Source organism: Zosterops lateralis, assembly GCF_965231275.1.
Source record: "Zosterops lateralis genome assembly, chromosome: 2".
Classification (NCBI taxonomy): domain Eukaryota; kingdom Metazoa; phylum Chordata; class Aves; order Passeriformes; family Zosteropidae; genus Zosterops; species Zosterops lateralis.
In genome coordinates, this window is record NC_139763.1 from 38,949,727 (window position 1) to 38,975,160 (window position 25,434).

Here is a 25,434-nt window from a genome sequence, read left to right on the forward strand (position 1 = left end):
CTGTTCCATATTTTATTTTAATGGATATAAAGTGGTTTTCCTCCTGGACCTCTGTGAGATGGTGAAAATCCAACATCTTCTTTGTTCTAAGGGTTCAGAAATATTCCACATTTTTTTTCTCATATAGACATGCTTTCATATTTGTTCCAAGGGAAGCAAGAAATCCACTTGTAAGTATGTTCTAGGTGCAGGAAATCCTCACTGGAGAGTTATAATGAAACAGGTAGAGCAGCTTACATGCTCTGCCAGCTGTACTGACTCCAGAGCAAATTCACCATAGAGACTGAACTTCTTAGGGACAGTTTTCTCTTTGTTTCTGTAGAACAAAATTAAGCAGACTCACCTTACAGGGACTTTCAGTTACTCCAGAGAATAACAACCAAGTCTGTTGCATGTTTCAGAAGTCAGGCAAAGCAGACAAGTCCTGCTGCGGCCAGATAAGTAAACGCAACAGATGTTTGGCTTAAGCTGTGCATATTAATGAAGAAGCTCTCCATGCTGTTTTTAGGCCTCTAAATCTTAAACTGCTCCCTGCAGCTGTGTGGACTAAAGATGGGGGGGTGGTGTCTGTGTTTTGTTTGTTTTTCTGGTTTTTCTGGCTTGTGTCACCAAAACCTTCTTTGAAGCAGTCCTGTGGCAGACCTGCTATTAGCTTCAGTAAGAACAAAATTAATGGTAATGTGTATCTGTTATTAGTTATTACGAACCTCTATTTATAGAGATTATTTCATTTTTAAAGGTAAAATCTTACATATGTCACTGCAGAAACCACAATGTATTTAATTTTTAATTACTTTTTTCGATTATACACTGAAAGTGATCTTGACTCTTTCTAATTTTTTCTTCCTTTACTGTTGTTTTTAACTGTTTAAAAGAGACTTACTGGGTTTAAGTTTTGGGCCTGTAAAAGCTGTTTTGGAATCCTCATATGATCTCTTCAGATACTCCTGTCAACCCAGCTGGTTTCTTTTGTTCACCTGGTCTCAAAAGAAATGGCATCAGAATTAGAGGACAGATAGAGTGAAAAACAGGAAGAGTCATGAAAGATGTCACAGGAGCTTTGCTAAAAGTTAGCAGCTGTAATCCTACATCTTATCTGGCTGAAAAATCAATTGTTAAAAGTAGTGTTAAAAATATTCATCCACCTTTTTCCCCTGTTGAAGGATGAAGAGTTAGCCCATGGAATAAAAATTGAAACTCTTAATTAAAGGAGGTATTTTACTTGACACAGGACTATTCATGAGACTCATTACTGCAGGATAAGCAGTGCAATTTAGCATTGAAAAGGGAAGGAGAATAGCAAAGGCAAAAAAAGCAAAAGCAAACCCAAGCAACCTAAGAATTATGTAATGTTGAAAGAGTAAGCCAATATCTAGTGTACAGGTACTCAGTCCTTTGAGTTACAGATGTATCTCAGAAAATATGTGAAAGAAATGAATGAAATATGTGAAGGAAATGACTGGTCAATGCAGAAGAAATATTGCACCTGAGCTGCTACAGGCAGCATCATAGGTGTTATGTATTTGAATATTGTTATGTATATGAATAAGATGTTTTGATAGTTCTTTGCACAACCAGACATCTAATGCTGGACTTCCTTGCATGGTGCATTAATTTATTCTTGCATATACAGGAATTATGTTTTATTGTTTTTTCTTATGGGTTGAATACACAAGATCAAATCAGTCCAAAGCCTGTGAAGAAATTGGCTAAAATATGTGCAGTCCTTTGAACAACATATTGGAAGCTTACTTTTGAATGGATTCACTTGACCTATTTAAACAAGTGATTCCATAAGACCTCCTATGTATTTAGTAAATTTTAATAGGTATGATGTTAGCTCCTCAGGTACATTGTGAATGCTGATACTGAAAGCTGAGTGCTTTTGATATGAAGTGTGGAAGGACAGAAATCCAAATTCTGTGAAGCATATTATCATGTTTAACAAATTTTGTTCTTAATGTTCTTCAAAGTCTAATCAATGAGCATCAAGGGTTCAGGGTGTTAAGGATTTTAAATTTCAGTGCTTCATAGTACATTGTCTTTTGAGAAATTAACAATAACTTATTATAGAATTATATCCAGATTAATAGACAAGAACATACAAAACCTCATTTAAACTGTTTACAGCTCATTGCACAAACACAACATACTAGTCTTCTTACAATCATGGAATGAACATAAACTATCTGAAAAGGGAGCTCTTATCTATGTTTTAATATGTTCATATTGCTCTGCTCATGAGAAATGTGATCTTTTAAGTTGTCAAACATTTTTCTAACTTATTTAGTTTTATACAATTAAACACTCGCCAACCTATAGAATAAGCCATAGATTGTACGTTTCACCTTGTTCAAGTCATTATTTCTCTTGCTCCATCTTTTTCCCCCAAGAAAATTAAATCAAGAATTGAAAGTTACTGTTGCTTACCGACACCCATCCCCCCTATATGTGCACACTGTGTACCTTGAGAAGGTATCAGTTTGCAATTACTTTAATAATCTTATTTGTAGGAATGTATCACATTTTCTTATGATATTTGTGGGAGTGGAGGGGTCTTAGTATGTACATTTAATTTAGACACTTTAGTTATGGTCCACCAAAACTACCAGCAACTTTCAATATTTTTTTAATCAGAAGCAGCAAATCAGAATCACAACTTCAGTTGGAAACAGTACTTTGGCAATCAGTCTGCAGTCTGATCAGAAGCATGGCTGATTAAAAAAAATCCATCACAATTTAGAAACAAGTAATTTTTCCACTCCTGAAATGTCTCTTCTTGGAATAATAAATTTTCCCTGTGGTCTGGATGTACTTATATGCCTTTATACCTTTCAATTTTTAGGCCTAAGTTGGTACTTTTACCCCTAGACCATCCTTTCAACTTTGAGTGGCATAGGAGTAAGGTGCTAATACTTTTACTACCATAGAAATGGCAGTAAAAAACAATCTTCAACTCTGTAGAGTCTGAAAGAATAACTAAATTCATTATACTTTATTAATGACTTCTAGAATGTAAGCTGACTTCACCTCATCATCTTCTAGTGTATTTAATTGGACAAGTGAGCTTTCTGTGCCCTACTCTTTGCAATCAAGTGCAATAAAAACTTCACCACAGCTTATGAAACCTAAACATATCTAGTAGTGATGTAATAGTCTGATATTTTACACTTGTAGAAAATATATGCTTGATATATTTTGGCATATATGAAAATATATGCCCAAGATCTTTGGCCCATTTATTTTGGTTCAGTTTTGCTATCAAGAATGGTTTTTGGGAGGAGAAAATATGTGTAGAGTGTGCACACATGGCTAGATACCTGTAGAAAGATATTTTTGTTTATATCAAAATGGTTTATGAAAGGAAGATCTCTGTAGAGGTTTTTGTGACTGCATTGAACAAATATTACTCTGAGGCTCATAATATTATCAAAGTTATTGGAAAACATCTAAGTTAAAAATAAAATTAAAAAAAAAAAAAAAAAAAAAAAAAAAAAAAAAAAAAAAAAAAAAAAAGAAGAAGAAAGAAAAAGAAAGAGACCCAACAGCCCATAATGTGTAAAGATGACAATAAAAGTTCTATAAATTTCATAGCCTGTGGATCTAGGTTAGGATAGACTATGAAGCATTGAATAGTATTTTTCCTAATGGAATTTCTTATAAAAGCATTTTTTGTATCTCTAGTTCATGCACATACACGAGTATCAATGGTGTATATTTTAATATTGAACCTTGATGCCTGAAAAGGTCCCATTGAAACTTACATGTTAAATTATCTGAATGGAATATGCTTTGTTCCTAGTACCACAGAAAAAAATAATTAGGGAATAATAATGTTTCATACCCTGGCATATAATAAAGCAAGTATTTTATACACACTTTATATACATTGAAAATTTTTTACTTTAAAATTCATCCAAGAAAGCATTTTTATAGATTCTATAATTTTTTTTTGAAAATTCCTGAAATCCATAATAAATTACCAGTTAGAAATGAACAGATGGGAGAATAGAAAACACTGAAAATCTTTTCTCCCCCTCTTTGGCTTTTAATCATTTGTTTTCATATCCAGAGTTTTGTTAATCAGAAATAAAACTCTGTTTTATTGTAGAAAATGTCATAACTAAGATACATCCATTTGTCCTAAATGCATATTCTCATGCAGTTCCTAGTCTTTAAGGTAACGGATATGTTCATACTTGTAGAATTCATCTGTTAGCAGAACCTTCGCTTTGACTAGAATTGCACACATTTTATCACAGGTTAGGACACCAGATGGCTCTCTTGAGTTTTCTTTGTAAAACCCCAAGCTGTAAACAACTGCTCTGCATTTCTGAGATGTGAATACAAAGCTATTTTTTATTTTTTTTAATCTCTGGAGTAGGAAACACATTTTCTCTTTGTCTATAGGCATACCACCCATTTTCACCCTTTCTCTTGCTTTTCTTTGGCATTACCCTGAGCATCATGTAGTTGAGAAATGTCAGTGTGTTTTGTCAAAGGCCCAGTATCTGAAGGAAATATAGAAAGGAACAATAGTAGTAGATAGTACATAATGCATAGCATCATCGGATACTATAAAGAGGAACTTGGGACCCACACCTTTTTGCAGAGAGTTTCTCATGCAAATGTTAGGGTTATATGAATGTATTATACCTCTGCATTCCTGAGAAAATGAGAGAGAGTGGGTGGTTGGCCTCTATTCCACTCTACTCCCTCTCATTCATTCCTTTGTTTGGAACCAGAAGCCAAGTGGAGCTGGCTTTGGGCTGTGTCCCTGCGCCCTGTGGGCCGGTCCCTGCTGCGCTGTCCGTGGTGCTGCAGGCACGGACACACAGGGACGGGCCCGGGCAGGGGCGGGAGCACTGGGGCGGCTCTCAGGGGAGCGCTTCCCTCTTGAGGGGTCTTAAGGAAGGCCATTCTTTGTCTTGTCCACTTTTGAGAAGGAAGGAAAAAGAAAGCAGTATGCAAAAATACTACACTGAAATTTAATTTTATTTTTTTTTAATAACCACCTCTCTAATTGCATTAGTTAAGGCAATTGTAACCGTTGTAAGGAAATTGCTTCTCTGTAAAAATTGCCAGATAGAAAATCCAATGAGTCTTAGCTGAATCTCTTTAGAGACACTTTTAAATAGAATTAAAATGTATTATCCAGATCCGATTGTGCATGTTCTGTTCCTAGTTGGTCTAGTATTAATACAAAATCCCTGTATACTGGAGTTCCCACCATACACTTTTGCCCTCTGTATAAAAATAGCACTTTGTAGATTAAAGGATTTAGAGGAAAAATGGTCAATATCAACGAAGCTGAAGCCTCTGCTGAAACAAGAACCTGTTCTTACATATTAGGTTCTGTATTGCAAAACAGTGAATTTTTCCGGATGTTTACACTTCCAAGCCTGTTTAAAAACAAACAAACAACCCAAAAGAAAGCAAAACCAAGAAAAAAACCACAAAAAACCAAACAAAAATCTTATAAGAAATTAGAGTACTGTGAAAACAGTATAAAAATAGGTATGGCATGATAAATGCCTGTGCAAGCATCTGTCCTTCTTCATTGGCTAACTTCATATTTTCTGTGTAGCTGTTTGTTTCCTTCCTCTGGCTACAACTCCAGGAAGTTTAACCATTAGGCTTGCAGAAAGTAAATCCGAAAAACTTTGGACCATTATTTGAAAAGGGAGATGAGCCAGAAGGAAAAGATGGAGGGAAAGAAGTGAGGTGTCTTATTTTACATGATATTTACTATCTGCAGTGCCTTGTGAACTTCTCAGGGCAGATACTTCTGAGGTGTTCTGTGTCTAGTGTGCTTGGCTGGTGCTTCCTTAAGTGCTCCAAAACATAGCCCATGATTTTACACGGTGCTGGTGATCAGTAAATCCACCTGCTGTGGCTCGTTGTGGGTGCCCCATCCCTTTGGCATTTAGGTTGAAGGTCCCCTCAGCCCCGTAGGTGTGCTTCTTCCTCATGGCTCCACAACCTTCCCATGCGGCAGAACCCCGTCTCCCTCCAGACCTCACCCCCTGCTCCTCCAGGAGCGTTCCTGGACTGCGGTCAGGGAGGGGCGGCGGAGGGGCTGCGCGGGGCAGGGTGTCCCTGCCGGAACGCGGTGTCACCTCGCCGCCCTGGGGACGGGGACAGGGGCCGGTGTCACCGCTGGGGCGGCGGGCAGGGAGCCGCCGCGGGGAGCTGGAGAGAGGGAGCGTGCGAGGGATCCCCGGTGTGCCGGGCGGGAGAAGGAGAGCGGGGAGGGCCACACGCCCCTCCGGCAGCGCGCAGCCCCTTCTGCCTCCCCCGGGGAGGGAGCCCCGCACGAAGCCACCCGGAAACCTATCGGGGGGCAGAGGCAGCTGGAGCCACCGGGAACCTCCCGGTTCCCACCAGAAAACCACATCAGCATCACCCCGTCCCTCCGCCTCTCTCCCCCTGTGCTTTTTTCTTCTGCCTTTCCCCATTCTCCCTCCTCCACTGCTTGCACCCTCGCCGCCCCTCGCCTTGGGGAGGACAAAAAAAGCTCCAGCGGTGCGTGCCTCTGTGTGTGTGCGCCTGTGTGTGTGTGCGTGTGTAGGGGAGGCTGGAGCGGGGTGGGACCGAGGAGCCGTGATTACAGCTCTCCCCGGAGCAGAAGATTGCTCTCTCCAGATGCTGATTTCTGAAGCACTTGGCAATCATCAGGCGGGAGCCGGGAAGAGGCGGCGGTAGCCGCCCCGGCCGTGGCGATGGCAGCGACGGGCGAGCGGGCGGCGGCGGCTCGGGGCTGAGGGGCGGCTCGGGCCAGGAAGGCGAGGCTGCCCGGCGGACCCGACCCGACCCGACCCGACCCGACCCGAGCGGAGCCGGGCGGGCGCGGCTGAGCCCCGAGTCCCGCTCGCTGCGCTCCCCGGCGCTCCGCAGCCCCCCGGCCGAGCAGGTGTCCCTGCGCGGGGACACGGGGGGGACGGCGGGGCACCCATGCGGTGACCCTCGGCGGCGGCAGCTCCCGCAGGGTGCGGGCGCCCCTCCGCAGCCGCGCCTCAGGCCGGAGGAGGCTCCCGCCCGCCCGCGCCCCCGGGGATGGGTTCCCGGCGGGGCTGAGCGCCTCGCCGCCTCCCTCCTCCCTGCCCGGCGTGGGCGAGCCGGCCAGCAGCCATGGCAGCGGCCATCGCCAGCGGCTTGATCCGCCAGAAGCGGCAGGCGAGGGAGCAGCACTGGGACCGGCCCTCGGCCAGCAGGAGGCGGAACAGCCCCAACAAGAACCGCGGGCTCTGCAATGGCAACCTGGTGGACATCTTCTCCAAGGTCCGCATCTTCGGGCTCAAGAAGCGGCGGTTGCGGCGCCAAGGTGCGTCCCTGTGGCCGGGCCCGCCCGCGGGCTCGGGGGGCGGCGGGAGGGGACAACCTGTGGCCAGAAACTTCCCGGGCCGGGCGCCGCCCCGGGTCCTGCCGGCCGCGCTCCCGGCTCCCGGTTCCCGGCTCCCGGTTCCCGGCTCCCGGCTCCCGGCTCCCGGTTCCCGGCTCCCGGCTCCCGGCTCCCGGCGGGCTGAGGAGGGCGGCAGCCCGGGGACCTTGGGTCGGGAGCCCGGGCCAGCCGTGCTGCCCGCTGTCTGCCCGGGGTCAGGGCGGGGGTGCCGCGGGCAGGGAGCCCCGGGGGAGCCCTCCCGCCGCCCCGCGCCCCCCGTCCCGCCGTGCTCCTTTCTGAAGGACAAAGAGCGCACAGCGCTTTGGTGTCCGGGGCTGTCGGTCGCCAGCCCCTTCCCTGGGCCACCAGTGTTTTTGGCAGGTGCAGCCTGGCTGTAGGGAAGGGGTCCCGCTCCCCCTGCTCGGTGGTTTCCCCGTCAGCACAGTGAGGGGTGAGGCGCAGCCGGCAGATGTGGGAGAGCTGCTCGGCATCCCCTGGGTGCCAGGTGCTCCTGCCTGTTGCCCGTTCCCAGCCAGGGCCTTGCCCTGCAGACCAGCAGCTTTTGCAGGCAGTTCTTCAGGGTAAATGAGCAGGAGTCAACGGAGAAAACTGGTACCTTGTTGATTGCATTCTATCCAGTACTTTGTATTAGAACCCAAGAAATAAAAGGAGTTTAATGGTGCTGCATGACTTCTCTAATTATCTTTTTTTTTTTTTTTTTTTTCATTTTGTGGCATTCAACGGCATTCAGAAATGGTAATGACTACTCTAAGTCCTCAGGAAACAAGTAGTTTTATAACAGAAGTGTTATATTGTGAAGACTGAAAATGTTAAGTATCACTTGAAACATGGCTAATACCTACCAGTCAATGATAAAGTACCCTCTGTTACATTATACAGAATGCCACCATGTGTTGTGGTTTGGTATGTATACTACAGCTCCTCTTTAGGTTGGGTTGAAAGATCAATTTAATCATAATCAGGGAACTGTTCTGATGCTTCCTCCTTCTTTTCCATGGCTCACATTTGAAAAAGCATAAATCAACAAAATGCACACAATTTTATTTTTACATGGCTTTCTTGCAGTAACATTATTTGTTCTAACTCCTAATGAAAGGTAAATCTTGCCATTTTTAGATAGGACTGAAGATGAACAGGAAAATGTCAGCGGCAAAATTTATGGTGGCTTTTTTTTTTTAAACAGTCTGTGTGTGCTTTGAAAGAGTAGAGTATCTGCTTTATGATGGTGGATTTTCATAAGTGATACTCTTCAGGAAAACAATTTTAGGGAGATTTGCTAACTGAGCAATTGTGCTTGACCACCTGTGCAGTCTTATTTGGGGGAAAACTGTATTTGACCATATTACCATTTGAGTAAGAATTGACTGCCTTGCAGCATTGGGATGCCAAACATTTTTTTAGGTGAGAAGGGGCTTTAAAGAGACTTTTGAATTCATCCTTTTTCATTCATTCATTTTTCATAAGGCACTTTGTAACATTCTTGAATAAGAGAACTGAATTAGAACATAACTCTGCTATTAACTGGTACCATTGACACAGAACATATCAGCCAGAATAATCAGAACAAGGGCTATTCACCAGTAAAATCTGCAGTGTCAGACCCCTGAGTTTATTCTCCTTCACGATGAGAAATGGTGATATTTATCCATTGGTTTACATTAAGGTCTCAGAATTACTGCTCATCTGTAAGAATTCCTGCTGAAAAAAAATACTATCATAGCTTTCACTATGTATGTTCCGGATGCACAAAGTGATACATGGAATACCTGTGGAGTCAAAGTTGTATTCTATTTAAGAGAGAAACTGAAGAAACAATCAAGCTGAAGTAATTACTTAAACATTTTATGCAGGATAGTTTTGAGTGAATATATATTTGTGAAAACACCCAAACAAACCACATTTTATAAGGGTAATTGCTTTAAAATATATTGTAAGAGTTACAAAATTAACACTTATCAGAGTCTGATTTTAGTTTTTCTACACTGAGTTAAATGACCAGTGAATTTGTCACTGAAATCATACTGTCAAATCCATTAAAATAAGTCTTTGCCAAGCAAAATAGGATGAATTTCAAAACATCTGTTGTCAGAAAGGTGCTATGGGATTTTGACAAATAAACCTTTTGTAAGTGATACAGAGTGTCACAAGAGCATTGTGAAAAATGAGCTAATTGAGATGTGACAAACCATCTGTAGCATTCTCATACAATTCAATGGAAGAGTAGAATTATATGTAAATTTTTTTTTATGTAGAGCAGTAAAAGCAAAACTCTTGGAATAAAGAAGTGTTTTGCTTTGTACTTACATATGAAAAATAACTGTCTTCTCATCTTTGAAACAGGCAGGCAGCAAAAACTAGTGCTGCTGCTTTTTAAATTAAAAATACACATTTAACCTTGTACATATATGTATATGTGATTTAGATAAATAGATATACACAATATATGCACACATACCAATGTGTCAGCAAACTTTAAAAAATATTCTTAATTTTTAATTTCTTTAAAAATGCCTGTTAGTACTGTTCTTGTTTAGTGGGATTTATGTTAGAAAAAATGAAGTTATTATGAATGCATAAAATGCTTCAATTGTGTGTATCCTGAGGATTTTTTTTTCTGTCATTGTGACAAATTCTCTTTTCATGGTCCTTCCTTTAGGGACATACTAAAATAAAACAGAAGTGTGCTTTGGAAGACTAATATTTAGGAATAGTAGCATTAAAGATACCTTCTCTGAGTGAGGAGCTCACTCAGAACACAGAGTAATATTTGTGTTTACTTATATATTTGCTGTAATGATAGATGTCATGGTAGATTAAAAACCCTTTCTAAGACTTTGATTAATGTATTAAACTGCCAAAGTGATTTCTTTGGGAGACTTGTCTGCTAATCTGAGTGGATGAAACCATTTTCATATATGAACATATTTGATTCATACTGTTTAATATTATGATATTTCAAAATTATTTAATTTTTATTTTATTTTACATGTTACTCGATGAACAAATCACTGTCATTAATTTCCAAATAATCACGAATATCTGATGCCAGACATCAATCAGTTTTGAATCATCCTCTCTTGCATTGTAGGTTGTTTAGTTATAATAGTTTAATTTATGTTAATATACTCACAGATGGGAGAATTGACAGGTACTTTGTTTTCATGTTATCTAACCTGGGGCTACACAATAAAAAGAAGAAAATAAATGTCACTTTACCTCATGCATCTACAAAGCACAGAGATTAAAACATATGCTTTTGTCACTGGTGCAAATTCAAACTTCTTAGCCTGTATTTTCATCTACATATCTGGCTGCTTTGCTAATCTGAAAAATCTTCATTTGGTTAATTAGGTCCCTTGGGAGTATTCTACTGAAAAATACTCAACATTTAAATGTATTAAAAACCAAGTGTGGTGTTTACTGTTTCTCTGTGCTAATACCACATTAAGACTTCCAAATTTATACATAAAGTGTATGAATTTTAGGATGGCTTAGCCCCTGATTTTGTACATTAATATTTATAAGAAAGAGAGACCTAGGAAACGGGTTCAGAAAATGCACTGATTAGATTTTATTGCATCTATAAAGGTAATTTAATTCTCAAAAGAAAGCATTTTTGGCAAATTCATCAGTAGATCAGCTAATGTTTTTTGGCAGATGTGGGAGTGGCCCGTAATTTCAGATATAATTCCCAACATACACAGTGCTCTAAGTAGTTTCTAGTTCTCCTACTTGTGGAATGAAGTGGAACTGAAATGGAGATCTGTGCTTGTGAGTGTACATGACTTGTTTCCCAAAGCTTAAGGAACCACATCAGCTCCCACCAGTAAGCTCCAGTGCTGGATCATCTGCCTTGCTCAGAGTTTCAGCAGACCAAAACACGTGTCTGTGCTTTCCTATGAGATTGTCCTCAGAATTAATTCTTGGCAGTTCACTTAAGTCCACTGCTCCTGCATTGTCTGGATGCAAGGCTTTCTATTTTTCAGGGTGTTGAACTGATGTTGCTTGTTTTTCATTACTTTTCTTCAAATGAAATTGATTACCCACAACCCTTTTGGAAGTATAAACACAGTCTTAACAGTCTATATAATAAATCATTAATTTTTTCCTTCCTTGTTGTTAACCTGTTCACAGGACTGCATGATAATCAAAAAACTGAAACTTTGTAAATATGCTACAATTCATGTAAAATATTTATGCTTAAAAAATATTTTTGAAAACACGACTTTCTAGACTCAATCTCAGGCTTTCTTTCCCATGCATTCAGTATTTCACATAAACCATGGCTGCTAATGGAAGCTTTAAAAAGAAATACAGTAATGGCTGGGATGAAATTTTTATTCTAAACTGGTACTGATAGCTCTAAATGTGATGAATGAGTTGGCTTTGAGACAAAATGGGAAAAAATAGCTTGAAAATGGTAACATAATTTTAGACATTATTGATTTTTAGAAATATCTCAAACAGGGGTGATAGAATAGTGGGCATTTAATGTACAGATAGTGCTGTAGCAGTGTCATTTCAGAATATCTTTCATATACTAACATTGCTTTTGAATGTCTTCACTTAGTAATTGGTGATTTAACTCTTCATTAGAAAATGAATTCCTCAAGCTTGAATGATCTGCTGGATCTCTAAGGTTCAGGAAGTTTCAGTCTACATATAGTCTTGTAATGTATATCCCTTATTGTATCTATTAAATGTATTTTAGAACTTATCTGATTATTATAGATATTAAGGGAGATTGCAGTACATTACAGGTGGTTTCTGATTCATGGCGATGTACCAATAGAAACGTTATAGGTGAGGTGAGGTTTCTATATTGTATTTAAAGACAGAATCCTGTCTTTAAACAATATATAATCTATTAACAGATGTAATTTTTTGTTGTTTTAGGCTCTGATTTGAAGCAAACAATATCCAGACCTTCAAATTTGTTTTGAATGATGAGTTTTCCAGTCAGCAGCTTACAAACAGAAGTAATTAATTTCAGTATTGAGATAACACTCAAAAAGTTTATTACAGAACATTTTTCTGTTGAAGTTTTTTGATTTAGACTCTAAGCATAGTTTTGAAGATACACAGCTGTGGATCCCCATTTTTCATAATGAATAAACAGAGGTCTGTCTTACTTGATCATGTGTGAGCTCCTTTCTGCCTTAGGCAAGTATTGAAGTTAGTGATAGACAGGAAGATTAAATTCTGGCATGTACTCTGTGCCATCAGCTTTTTCTGAAACCCTTTGAAGCTGGTGTACTTTTGTTGTTCATTATTATTATTATTATTACTATCTCAGATCTTATGCTCTGCTACACAGTGAGAGGTGTGAAAATAGAAAAAAATATTCCTATTCCTATTCCTATTCCATGGTAGAAAAGGATGAGAAATTAGTAAAGCTTTAAATTTCTTTTACTGTGGTCACAAATCAGCAACATGCTTTCATTACATTGTAGACAGTAACGTTTCTGTACTTTAAGGGTTTAGTTTGTCATTTCAGTTATATAAATAAGATACCCTGCTGAGGTCCAGTGTAAATACTGCAATTTATTTTCCTATGGGACTGAAAATTAGGGAACATATGCCCTCCTAGTGCCAAGGAAGAACCCAGCTGCTTTTGATGCCAGGATTTAGGAATATGTATTTTCATTAAGTTAGAGATGAGGAGGAGTAAAGTCCAGGACTACCAAGATCTGATTCTTTGTTATAAACTATAGCTGTTTTCAGCAATAGGGAGCATTACCTAAATTTATATTTTGGTAAATAAATACACAACCAAAAAAAAAAAAAAAAAAAAAAAAAAGGAGAATTTTTGTAATTCAAAGGAAATCTAGTATAAGACTGGAAAGATAATATGGTAAAAGATTAATATAAAATTTAGAGAGATGGACTGTGTTGAAAAAAACTTACAGAAACCTTGTTCCTACAAGGTTTTCAGGATTCCCGGTTTTCATGGTTGCCATTTTGTAAAGTGGTGAGTAGAAGCTAATAAGCATGATATTGAATGTTCAGTCAGATTCTCATAAATCAAGCTAGACTAAGGTGGCTGAAATAGGAATGTGAAGAATATCCTTTTTCTGGGATATAAAGTATAATCCCTAGGATGTAACTAAATTAAACAATTTAATTACATCTGTGATCTTGATTCTAATCCCTTACCCAGGTGTAGAACTTTTGAAAGGCATTGGAATTACTGTGCTGTAAAACTACTGTAAATTGAACCAAGACTGGACAGCTGATTGGCAGTAATCAGCAAAAACAAATGATTGAACTCAGCATTTTTAAAAAATATTAAATCAAGCATTTTGTTTCATGTATGAAGAATTGAGCTTTATGAAACAGAAGCACACAACCTGTTCTCTCTGGAGAAGATGATTTTTAAAATATAGAAATATAAACACCATAATTTACTATCATTTCCATTGCAAAATCTGCCTTTTCTACTTTATTTTGCAAATTCCAAGATGTATCCAAGTTATTAAATGTAGCTACTCTTCCTTTTGTACTGTGAAGCCTGGCCCCAGAAAGCATGTAATTGTGGTTGCTGGATTGTTTTCAGTGTTTTTTTGTGGAAAAACATGAAAAAAAAAAGAAAAAAAGAAAAGGAAGGAAGGAAGGAAGGAAGGAAGGAAGGAAGGAAGGAAGGAAGGAAGGAAGGAAGGAAGGAAGGAAGGAAGGAAGGAAGGAAGGAAGGAAGGGAGATTAGTTTTAAATTATTCTGCATTTTAATGGTTCTTTTTACAGGTGAATATGAGTGGAATTTCATGTCCTAATGAAAAGGGACTTTTTGAGCCTCAAGGCATTTTTATTACTGAATTTCAAAGTCACTCAGCACACAGCAGATATGTCAGGCTTAAGAAAAGGTCAGCAGGTTTCTTTGCAGTAAAGATTCTTGTGGAATTATGAGCCTAGGGGTGGGAGCTGGAACCAGGGTCTCCCTTAATGCAATAATGTGTTAAAGGTGTTTCTTGTTTGGTTTTGATAAGCATTTGCACTCCCTAAGTGATAGAAAGAGATGTCCTTACTTCCCATTTAAAACTAGAGCAATGGGTGGGTTTTTTTTTTTTTTAGTAAATTTACTATGCTTTTATTTTAATATTTTCTTTAATGTGAAAGAGGGTTTTCTGTGAAAGGTAACTATTTACTTCAGACTTCTATGATCTTAAGTACTAAATTTATGGCTTGTATATACCTGCTTATGTAAAAGCATTACATATCTATAATTCTTAGATCATGATAATGCTCTTTTTAAAAAACTTTCTTCCAGCCACTCCTTCTTGTAACTCTGTAGTTCATAGATGATATATTGTTCCAAAATCTTTCAACATTTACAAAGTGTTTAGTTGTTCACACACTTACTTCTGCTTAATGCATTGTGAATATTCTGCCTTGGGCAGATGCTCCTCTCATTTTCATCTCTGTAGTTTATATATAACTGAGACTTGGATTCCTCTACCTTCATTAGTGGTTTGTTTCTCTTCACATGAAATTCTGATGAGTTGAAAATTTTGCCACTGTAATCTGTATACCAGCGACTATTAAAAAAATGAACTCTTAAACTTCATTGCTCTATTTTCTTCTTTCACTTTTCTTGCTGTGTAATCAGATCAGTTCCTTCTATGTAATCAAAGCAAATACACATGAAATGTATAATATTTTGTTCCAAATAGCAGTTTAAACTGTATTATTAAAGCCAACTAAAATAAGATTCCAGCAACTAATGAATCTCTTTCTAAGGCATTAGAAAGAAACTTGCATGGTAGGGAGGGCTTTGCAGCAGCAATATTTAGCAAGTCTCCCCTTGTGTCCAGAGCAAGTTTTGTCTTATCTGAGGTCTGGCCAGGCTTCTACGTGGAAGTACACTTATGGCATCAGTCCTGAGGACTAGCCATGCCTGCCATCAGGGAAGTAGAGGTATGATTACAAGATGAAGAACCTAATATGGTTGTGTAAGGACACACAATAAATTAATAATGAATCCCTCCTGCTAGTAATTCCTTTTCATCATCTTATAAATTATCTGGGATTATGACTGTGCCAAGAAGTAGGAATAATTATAAAATAGCACAGGATACTTCAGAATTTTTAAATAGAAAACTATTCCTGGGGCTGAAAATTTGAGAGGTTGATCTCTGCTGATACAGATAATCTGAATAAAAGCTAACTTTTTTTGCTTCTAACAAGTTTGTTGAATTTAGCTTGTGTATGTTTTAAGGATTTGAAAATTTATATGTTCCTCCTAAGGTATTCATTAGAAAAATATTAATAGTGAGCAATACACATCATCATTATCATCATCATTAGTTCTTACTACCAAGCAATTACTATTTTTGTCATCTGAACAGTTTTATTTTTTCTTTGGATCTTTCTTTTTATTTACTTTCTTTTACTCTTACTTTGAGTAATCAAGTTTTGTGTTTATCACAAACTCCAGAGACTGGTGGACATACTACTTACACATCTTTCAAAAAAAAAAAAAAAGAAAAAAAAATCAAGAATGTAGTCTTAACCTCTTTATTATCATAGTTTGGGCTTGCTTAAAATAATGTTCTGAATTCTGAGAAGAGGGTTTTTTTGTTTGTTTGTTTTCTGGTTTTTGGTTGAGTTTTAAAAAAAAATTTTTTTGTGTGGAGATTAGTGTATGACTGAACTCTTCAAGGCATTGGGTTGATAAATCCAACTTCATTATTGCTTCCAGTTATATTTAAATTTTCTGACAAAGTAGAAATATCTGTCATCTAGTTTATGTATCCATAGACTTCTGCTAAACAAATGAGAAACCTGCTTCCGTGGAGTGTCAGTAGTGACTTTTTGAGGCAATATTTAAGGAAAAAGAGATAAAAGTTATTTTATTTCAGCTCTCAAGTCAGATGTCCCCAAATCTGCAATTTATGTAAAACTAAGAACTAGCATTTTAGCACTTTGGTAGATGTAAATTAATTCATTAAATTCTGTTGTCTAAATTGCTTATGTGTGCTAAACAACTGTGAGGTTGTGACGTTACTACCCTAAAACCAGATCTTTTGATGTAATATACATGATTTGGGGAATGATTGCAAAATTATTATGTACTGCTCTGTATAACAAATTTTCTGTTGCAAGTTCTGTGTATAATGAGGGGGAAAAAAAGTCATGTAAATAAATCAAAATGAGTGGATGGCTCAGATTTATATACATTATGACACTTTGAAAATCCTGAATGCTACTAATAATGCCACTGTAGAGATAAGACAATTGAATCCAAACCACAAAAAGGAAGGAAAACTACACATTCCCATTAGCCATACTCTCTAGTTCTGTAATTTAGAGAGATTTGTCAGCACTCTGAGTTCTTTTGTTTTGAAAGTGTTTTTCTGTTAACAAGAGAGAAACAGACTCATCCAGTGTTCATAAAGTTAAAAGTTACAGAAATCAATATAGGTTAAGCCTGAATAATCTTGTTGTAACTAAACTAAGGTATGAATAGTCATTTGTTTCTCATTGTTGTGATGACAAAGTGATTGCTTCAAGCCAGTAGCCATCTCAGGGCCACTTACATTCAGTATAATCCAATCAATCAATCCATCTATCAATCATCATCCTGTTTACCAGTGGTTTATGTTGCAAACATAATGGTTGAAATTAACTGGTGCCATAAGCAAACAGTTCTGTTTGAATTGCTGGTGCATGTTTTTAGGTCAATGGATGGGCATTGTGAGCGGGTTGTGTTCAAAATTTGTCAGGGATAAACAGTCAACAATTCAGGATGTGAGTGACTAAAACTCCCTACTTTTCAGAGCTTAAATGAAAACAGCTAAAAATGGTTTAAGCAGCCTCAGTGGCTGAAGTGTGAAGACCACAATGAATCTCATCTTAAAAATTGTTTATGCTTAGAGGTCCTTAACCATAATTTTGTCAGCTCGTTACCAACTTCACACAGTATTGTTATTTTGGTTTTCACAGTTTGCATTTGTTTCAAATACAGGGAGGGATGCAAGGAAGATCAGCCTGTTTTCTACTCTTTGCTGAGTGTTTAGGTATAAGTAGTACATGGCTTGGAGAAAAATAGTTGTGGGGAATAAATTGGTGGCAAATTGCTGGTGGTGCTTTTACAAAACATTCTCTGAAAATTTTAGCTAAATTTTCAGAAGTTTCAATCACATTAAGGTGTGGAAAGGTTGCACCTGAGCAACCCAGCTAGAGGTCTTAGTACTCTTAGATTAAACAGACTTGTGGAGACAAGGTAATTTTTAGGGTTTTTTATTATTTCTGTCCTGGTATTAGCATACATCCAGGACATAATAGGAGTTGTTTGAAGCACTCTCTTTGAATTGAATGAATTTTGAGTATAAGTTGTATGATAACTTCAGAACTTTAGTTCCTAGTTATGGTGGGCATACCAGCTACATTTGAAGCCTGAAGCAGCAAAAAGGTTTGCTTCCTTTAAGGTATTTTTGTTTCAATCAGCTGTATCAAGGATGACCCAAACCGCAACAAACATGATCTGATGTAGAAACAGTCTTTAACTACTTGTTACTTATTTTTATTCTACTTACTCTATTTAGGTTTTGATTGTGCAATATTTACATGCATAATGGTGTTTGTTCTAACTGGTTTCCAGATAGTTGTGTGTGATCATATAGGGGCAATTTGGATGTTTGCTGTTGATTTTCCAAGGCTGTTCAGATGTGACACCAGAGGACTAATGGCACAACTGACATCCTGAGTCCAATAGATTGTGGCATACTGAGTTCTTTTTTAGGGATATGTCATAGCTGTGTAGGAAGTGAAAAAATGTTTCTTCACTTCTGCCATAATATCAGCAATGTCTTGCACAGTGGCTTTAGTATTTTGACAGCTCTGTGAGTCCTGGGTGCTTCCAGTTGGTTATTGGGTTGAATTTTTATCTCTGAGAAGGCTTTTTTCTTTTTTTTAAGTAAAATGAAAATTACGCAGTTTTGGATTCTACTAGATACTGCCATGGAAACAGAAAAGTATCTTTGGTGGTGGAAAACTATTGAAATACCAGTATTATTATTTTTGTATCCTTTGTTGAGCTTTGAGAGAATATTTTCATGATGAATTGGATCTTGGTCTTTTTGCACACTGGATGCAGTTGGGCTTTCCACATTTTGATTATATGGGCAGTTATGTTTATTCTTCTCTCTTTGTAGGGAGGCATTGGTTCAGTGTTTTTTAAACTACTGTGATGCAGGTCATCAGTGAGCTGATTCTAAATGGTTCTAGTTTTTCTGTTTATATACACTTGTTTCTAAGCTTCTGTTTAGAGGAAGATTAAAAAATGAATAGATTTTCTTAATTGGGGTCATTCAGATTGTATTTAGAGCAAGATAGAAATTTTTGTATTTGTATTCCTTCAGAGGAAGAAGATATGAATTTTTATAGCTCTGAAAGCCCTTTGCCACCACCTTTGCCTGTAAACTTAAGCAGAGATGCTGTTGAAAGAGAACAGGATTGTTTTCCAGCCATCCCAACATGCAGTTGTGCAGTCCTGCCATTCAGAATCACAGAGACTGTGTTGCCACCCTTCTTCATTGTAAAGATAAGGCTGAAATAAGGTTTCCCATGAGGCTGTTGCTCAGTCATTAAGGTTAAATCAATCTGCACTGGATCTCATGTCTTTTTCCAATGGGAGCAGTGAAACAGGTACTCTAAAGCTTATATGCCACTTGGGTAACTATGTGCCCTCAAATCAAATTAGAAAAAAACAGTACAAGGGAAGAAGTTTTTTTGACTATCCTAGCAACAGGATGGAGCTGCAGATGTGTCACACATGCAGATGAGTTATGCTATTAAATGTTAAGGTTGCTAGGTATTAATGCTCTGGGTATTTAGGTGACTGCTGTGCCAAGTAGGTAAGGTGGTAATGTTGCTTCCATGAGCATTTGGACTCTTGAGTAGAAGAATATGACACTGATGTAGACAAGGCCATAGTTACTGTTATCTATGCTGTGACAAAGCTTAGACCACTGCAAGGCGTGATGACTTTGGTTCATGCCTTGAGACTACTCAAAACCCAAATATAGAGTAGCAGTCTTTCGTGGTCTTCTCCCTAAGAAACTCCAAACAGAAGGACATAGTGCACTGGAAACTGCTCTGGCTTCTGAAAAGCTTCAGCTTGAAAATCATAGTAGTAGCAATACCAACAACTTATTAAACAAAGCTGTTCAGAAAATGACTCTTCTGTCATCTGGGAAAGCAAACCGACATTTAGGCTTGTGGAATTTTTTGTTGCAAAGCATACTGTATTTTCTGTTTTGTCAGAACAGTATTTCCAGTCAAAGCCTGTTTTGACAGACACATCCTTACTTACCATATTGGTAAAACACCTGATTACCCAAGGAAGGAGATGGAATGGGAGGAAAACGCTGACAAATGTGCTATTCATATCTTGTTCCATCTGAAAAACTATGGCGGATGTATGACTTATTCAAAGAGTACCTACATTAATTATTTGGGCTTTAACTTTTATGTCATTGGTTCTGTAATGCCTCATATCTGCCATGGCCCTGCAGTTTCATGCATTAAAACACGACCAAGGAGAGTAACAGTTGTTTTGTGACAACCAACTACCTGACAGCAATTAATGTAATTTTAGTCATTGCAGTGGGGTTGACAGTGAAGTCAAGCTGTGCTGTGGCCAAACTTCAGGCCTATCCCTGTATCCCCAGTATATTACACTGAGCTTATTTTTCTTAAAGCTTTGTATTACTAAAATAGGCAGATACTTGGAATTCATTTCAATTCTGTAAAGGGAAAATAAAATATAACTGGTTTGTTCTGGGACTGCAATTTTGGAATTTGCTGATGACCACAAACAGTTTTGTACAGGTTTTGGTAAGCAAAATCAGAGATTTTTATTCCATTTCACTAATTTCTATAAGTGCAGAGGTCGTATAAGTCTTTCAAGACTGAGCTTTTCATTTTAGTACATGGAGCTGCAGGAGCTGCTCCTTATTCTGAGTTCCCCACTGCATCTAGCAAGCAAGACTGTGAGACCAGACAATAAGTCCATGAGAAGTAGTCATGGAAGTGTACATAAATGAATCACAAATATATCTTCCTTAATGTTCATGTCCACTTTGAATATAAGGAAATATACCTGTGTATTCATTAAACTGCCATGACCTATTAGAAATAAATGCTGTTTCATTTAAAGGTTTTATTTGAATGGAAGCTTAAAAAAAAATCCTCCGCTCCCTCCCCTTGAGCCTGAACAAGGATCAAGCTATTATTTGTCTCATAAAGAATCATAATTGATTTAAAATATAACTAAAATTACTTTGCTGATGGAAGTTTTACTGCGTGCTTACTAAAATGAGTCATGTTTGACATCCAGATAGTTTTCAGTACATGGCACTGGTTTTCTAGATTGTGTTCTTAGGGGAGCTGCACTATCAAATGCAAGCAAACCTGCCAAACTTCATATATGGAAGTACAGTAACATGTGAAGTTTAATATCAGGAGCTGTGTAGGTTAGAAAGTTCCAGTCATCATCCTAGGGAAGCAGAGATATGTATGGTACTTGGTTTAACAAACTGAGATAAAAGTATGCTTTAAGAAATTAGCTTCATTTATCTAGGCTTTATTTTTAGCAGCCAAACATAAGCCTTGTAAGAGTTTGTGCTTTCACATGATCACAAAGGAGTGATGACAGTGGTAAGTCACCTGTGCTAGAGGGGGTAGAATGTGCACACGTTTGTGCTAATTTTGAGATTGTCTACTGCTGTTGTAGCAGTAATGAAACTCTGCCCTAATGAATATGAGATCCACGTAATTTGTTTTGTGACTTCTTCAAGTGACCTTCTGTTGCACTGTGTTTAGTTTTGCATTTTGCTTTGCTTTTTATGCTTGTAATTATAATTGCTTAAAAAGAAAAAAAAAGCAGTTCTTTAGGGCTGTGTGTCATCATCAAGGAAAGGAGAAAAGAATTAAACAGATATTTTATGGTGAGCAAGTAAAGTGAGATTGTCACACATGATCCTTCTTCCTAGGCAAATGAGCCACTTTTATTTTTTTTTTCTCCCTGGCCTTCTGGTAGAGGTTGGTGGACTGATATTTTGATTTTGCCTGAAACTGTTTTACTGGTCTGTCAGGTTTGGCCAAATGCCAAGCTTCCATTAAAACAGGAGAGCTTTGTTAAAATTTCTGTTGGAAAACAGTCTTAAGGCTGGAGAATTTTTTTTTTTTTTTTTTTAATACCCTTGAGCATAAAAAGCAGCTCTGCAGCTCGAACACTTTTCTGTCATGTGGACAGTTCAAGTCTTGAGTTCCTACTCACTTTGATTCAGATAAAAAGCCTTTAACCCCAACCTGCATTGGTTCCCAAGCTGATAATTATTCCTATGTGAGTAACCCTGGAAATATTTTTCCTTTTTTTTTTTTTTTTTTTTTAAGAAATCTTTATTCTGGGCTTTATCCTGAAAAATTATTTCACAATGGGAACATGATTTTCTGCTTAATTCTGTCTGAAAACCTTTTTCAAAATACATTGACGTAGTCAGATAACAGGTGACTGATGTTTATTACAAATCCCAGGACATTATCAGAGAGGGTTTGGTGGTGTGGAGCAATGGCAGTTGTAGGCAGATAAAGCAAAAAAGAATTGCTTCAATGTCTTAGAGACACTTTTCTGTTAAACAAAGACATAAACTTTAACCTCCTCGAGGTTGGTTTTATGCATTTTCCCACATCCACATGCTGATTTTAGACACCAGTTGATTATTTTAATACCTGTGGTGCATGTTCCTGTACATTATAAAGGGGAGGTAGATCTTTATGCAATATACTTTTTGCTATTTGAAAGGTCTCATAAACTTGTTTCTTCAAGAGACTTCATAACACATGTATGAGATAGGATGGGAAGTAATTTAGCTTCTGAATTGCTGTGGGTGAGTGTCACAAAGGCAGAAGGGCTGTTGCCCTTCAGGTGTGTCATTCAAGGGAGCTTTAGCCATTTTCACATATTTGTGTAGCATCATGACTTTAAGGTAGTCATTTTAATTTGTTTGGAGAGAAACAGAGTTATTTAGCACCTTTTCCCGTTCTTCTTGTTAGGAAATAATTTTTTATTGTTGTCCAAACAATATGTAAAGTAATTTGCATGCTAATTTCCAATTTACTCAACTTTAAATTTAGGTTGTCCAGAAAAATTGTGAATGTCTCATCCCTGGCATTGTGTTCAAGGCCAGGTTGGGTGGGGTTTTGAGCCCCCTGGTGTCCCCTGCCTATGGCAGTGGGATTGTAACTACATGATTTTAAAATTCCTTTCTAACCCAAGCCATTCTATGATTCTATGAAATGTCTCAGAACTTTTCTAAAAGTCTTAGAGCTATTTATAGCTTACAAAAACTGCCATTAAAATAATTTGTGACTTTTCAGAGGAGGTAATTCCACTGAGAAATTATGTATTCTGAACAACACATATCCAGTAGTTAACATGAATTAAACAAAACATAATTGTAGAAGCAAATTGTTTGATTTGAAATTGTTTGGAAACGGTTGACAAGGGTTTTTTTTTTTTTTTTTTTCTTTCCCCTTCCAGTTGCATTCATCAGTAGATGACATTTTGCTGCTCAGATAGAGGCTTTCTAATAAATTATGTCTATTTGCACTGACATCTTTTTATTTTATTAAGAGTAGCAAGCCTTTTCCCCTTCACTTCCCCCCATTTTAAATTCCTCTTTTAAAATCCTTCCGTTTGCCTCAACAATGGGATTAATACTGCTTTACAGAAACAAACACAATCAATGTATAACTCGGGGCCTCTGACATGCTTGTAAGTAGTGCGGTCTACCCAGTTAATAATTGTGTCTTTTCCAGTCCTATTAAGTCCATTCTGTATAGCCTTGCAGGGACATCTACATACTGGACTAGGAAGCAGAAAACCACGTTTTTATTGCTGTGTTGGACAAACTGTTCTTCCTCTTAGTTCTTTTATTTGTTGTCTGTAAAGTGAGGCTGATTCTAATCCCTTGTGTTAAGGTATGGCCTGGGAATCTGCTGGCAGCAGAGTCTTTTTACTATGACTTTACAGTATGAGGCCAGTGCTTATCGTGTACAGGAACATGCCCCTGTTCTCTGGGCCAGCCGAGTCCCCTCCAAAGTGGAGCCTGACCCACATTCCTCTCCTGACTGAGCCCTCTCTGCTCTGCCCACAGGGTGATCCCCACTTTCTTCATGCTGCTGGAGTCCGAGTGACATATTCACTAGAGTCTACAGAATGTTGTAATTAACAGGGAACATTAAAAATCTCGTAGATACTTCAGATTTATTAACCTAAATAAAGCTTGTCTTTGAAATTGAACAATAATTTCAATTAATAGCTCTATGGATTTAAAAATATATATTTCAAAATATACAAAGCTAACCATGTTCTGAAATTAAAGAATGCTGAAAAGAAACACAGCGGTAACTTTTGATACAGTTTTAAGCAGAAATTAAAAGCTAGCTTTGGTTTTCTTTGCATTAGAGATGGACATCTGGAGATCTCAGGAGGCAGCCAGGCAAATTCTATGGAAGACACTTGTCCTCTCTCAATACATGACCCTTTCCCAGTGAGAAGACATAGGTTCATTTTACTGTTATGAGAATCTGAATCTGGTAATAATACTCTGCTTCCTTGGTGTCTCACTGTTTCCAAATTAGGCCAAATACCAATCACAAGTTTTTTAGATTTCAGGTCTGTTCATACGCATCAGAACTAGGCTGGAGCCAGAAGCCACAGAGTCAGTCCCATTGATTCAAGTGGAAAAGATTTATGTGCCTCTGCTTTAGCTAGATTATTTGGTAAGGCATAACTATGTTTCAAGGTATTTTTCTTTGCAATATAGAACTCACAGCAACAAAAGAGTCTTCACAGACTTTAACCATGTTTCTCCTAGTAGGGAAAGGTATGAACCTGGAAATAGTCTGGAGTAAAGCTTTTGTTTACAGATAGATATTTCACAATTTTGAATTTTTTTTCCCCAGTTTTGAAGCAGGTCTTTTTTTCACGTCGTCAATCAGTTGAACTTTACAGTTTTAACTGTCTTTATATTGAACAAAATATTTCATTTGTTAGGAAACAAAGGATTTAAACTGATTTTATGACAAATTCGTTTGTTTTGGTGTGACCAGGTGTGTTTTTCTGCAAAATGCACAGTGAAAAATATGGTAGGTGGGTTCTGTGGCAGTGCAAAGCTGACAAGCGCATGAGTCAGAGTCCTGGGAGCTTTTACTTTCTCTTTCCCCTTTTCCTTCTCTTCCTTCTCTGGTAACCCACACTTTGCATACAGGTAGAAATAATTTCTTAGAAACAGCAAATGTCACCCACTTGATAAGGCTGCTGCCACAGATTTTAGTGAAGAACCTAATAAAGCATAATGAAGGCTAATCCTCACTTTGTGTAGAGAAAGGAGTTTGGCTTGCGTGTCAAATCTGAAGAGTTATGTTGGACACTTCTGCTCTATTTGAGTTGAGAAATAGAGAACTATATCAAAGGTCTCTGAAAAACAAACAAGACTTCTGCTACAACCTGAGCTTCACTGAAAAGGAGGTAGATTAATTTCAGATAGCTTTCTAAATTAGTAATGTCCTGTTTGTTTGTTTGTTCTTCATGACTGCCCCTGGGAACGCTGGAGAAGCTTAAGTTTTTGTCCAATTTGTAAAATTTGAGTGAAATTTGTTGCACTTGTGGCAACTGCTGAGTGCTCTGGGATGATGTCACTGCAGCATCACCAGGCACAGGCAGTAGTTGCTGTGGAAATCCCAGGGACAAATTTCCTACTTTTCAATATCTGTAATCTTTCAGCTCCTAATAACATTTGAGTTGTTGGTATAATAAATGTGCAGGAAATATAAGAGATTTAAAGATAGTTTTATATTAATACTCAGAAAATACTGTAATCTCTTCTCTAGAAGCATACCTGTTGGCTCTCCTGAATGCTAGTGGAAGACACCTCAGTCTTGACTGTCTCTCACAAGTTATTGCAGTGGCACATGGATCTGGAGAATGAAATTGCTTTTGATTTCTGTTCAAAATGTGCTATCTAAAC

At 38.1% G+C, this 25,434-nt stretch overlaps 1 protein-coding gene across 3 annotated transcripts in view; it reads left to right on the plus strand.

The window, feature by feature from the left end:
* Positions 1 to 25,434, plus strand: part of FGF14 (fibroblast growth factor 14) — a gene marked incomplete at its 5' end in the record, with an annotated part of 377,244 nt that overhangs the window by 248,471 nt on the left and 103,339 nt on the right. The window contains one exon of one of the 3 annotated variants that reach the window (XM_083854655.1): positions 7,132 to 7,324. The exons of the other annotated variants lie outside the window; for them this stretch is intronic. Within the exon in view, the coding sequence (XP_083710781.1) occupies positions 7,132 to 7,324 (193 nt within the window). Of the gene's footprint in view, positions 1 to 7,131; positions 7,325 to 25,434 lie in introns of those variants that run through there. 3 annotated transcript variants of the gene reach the window in all.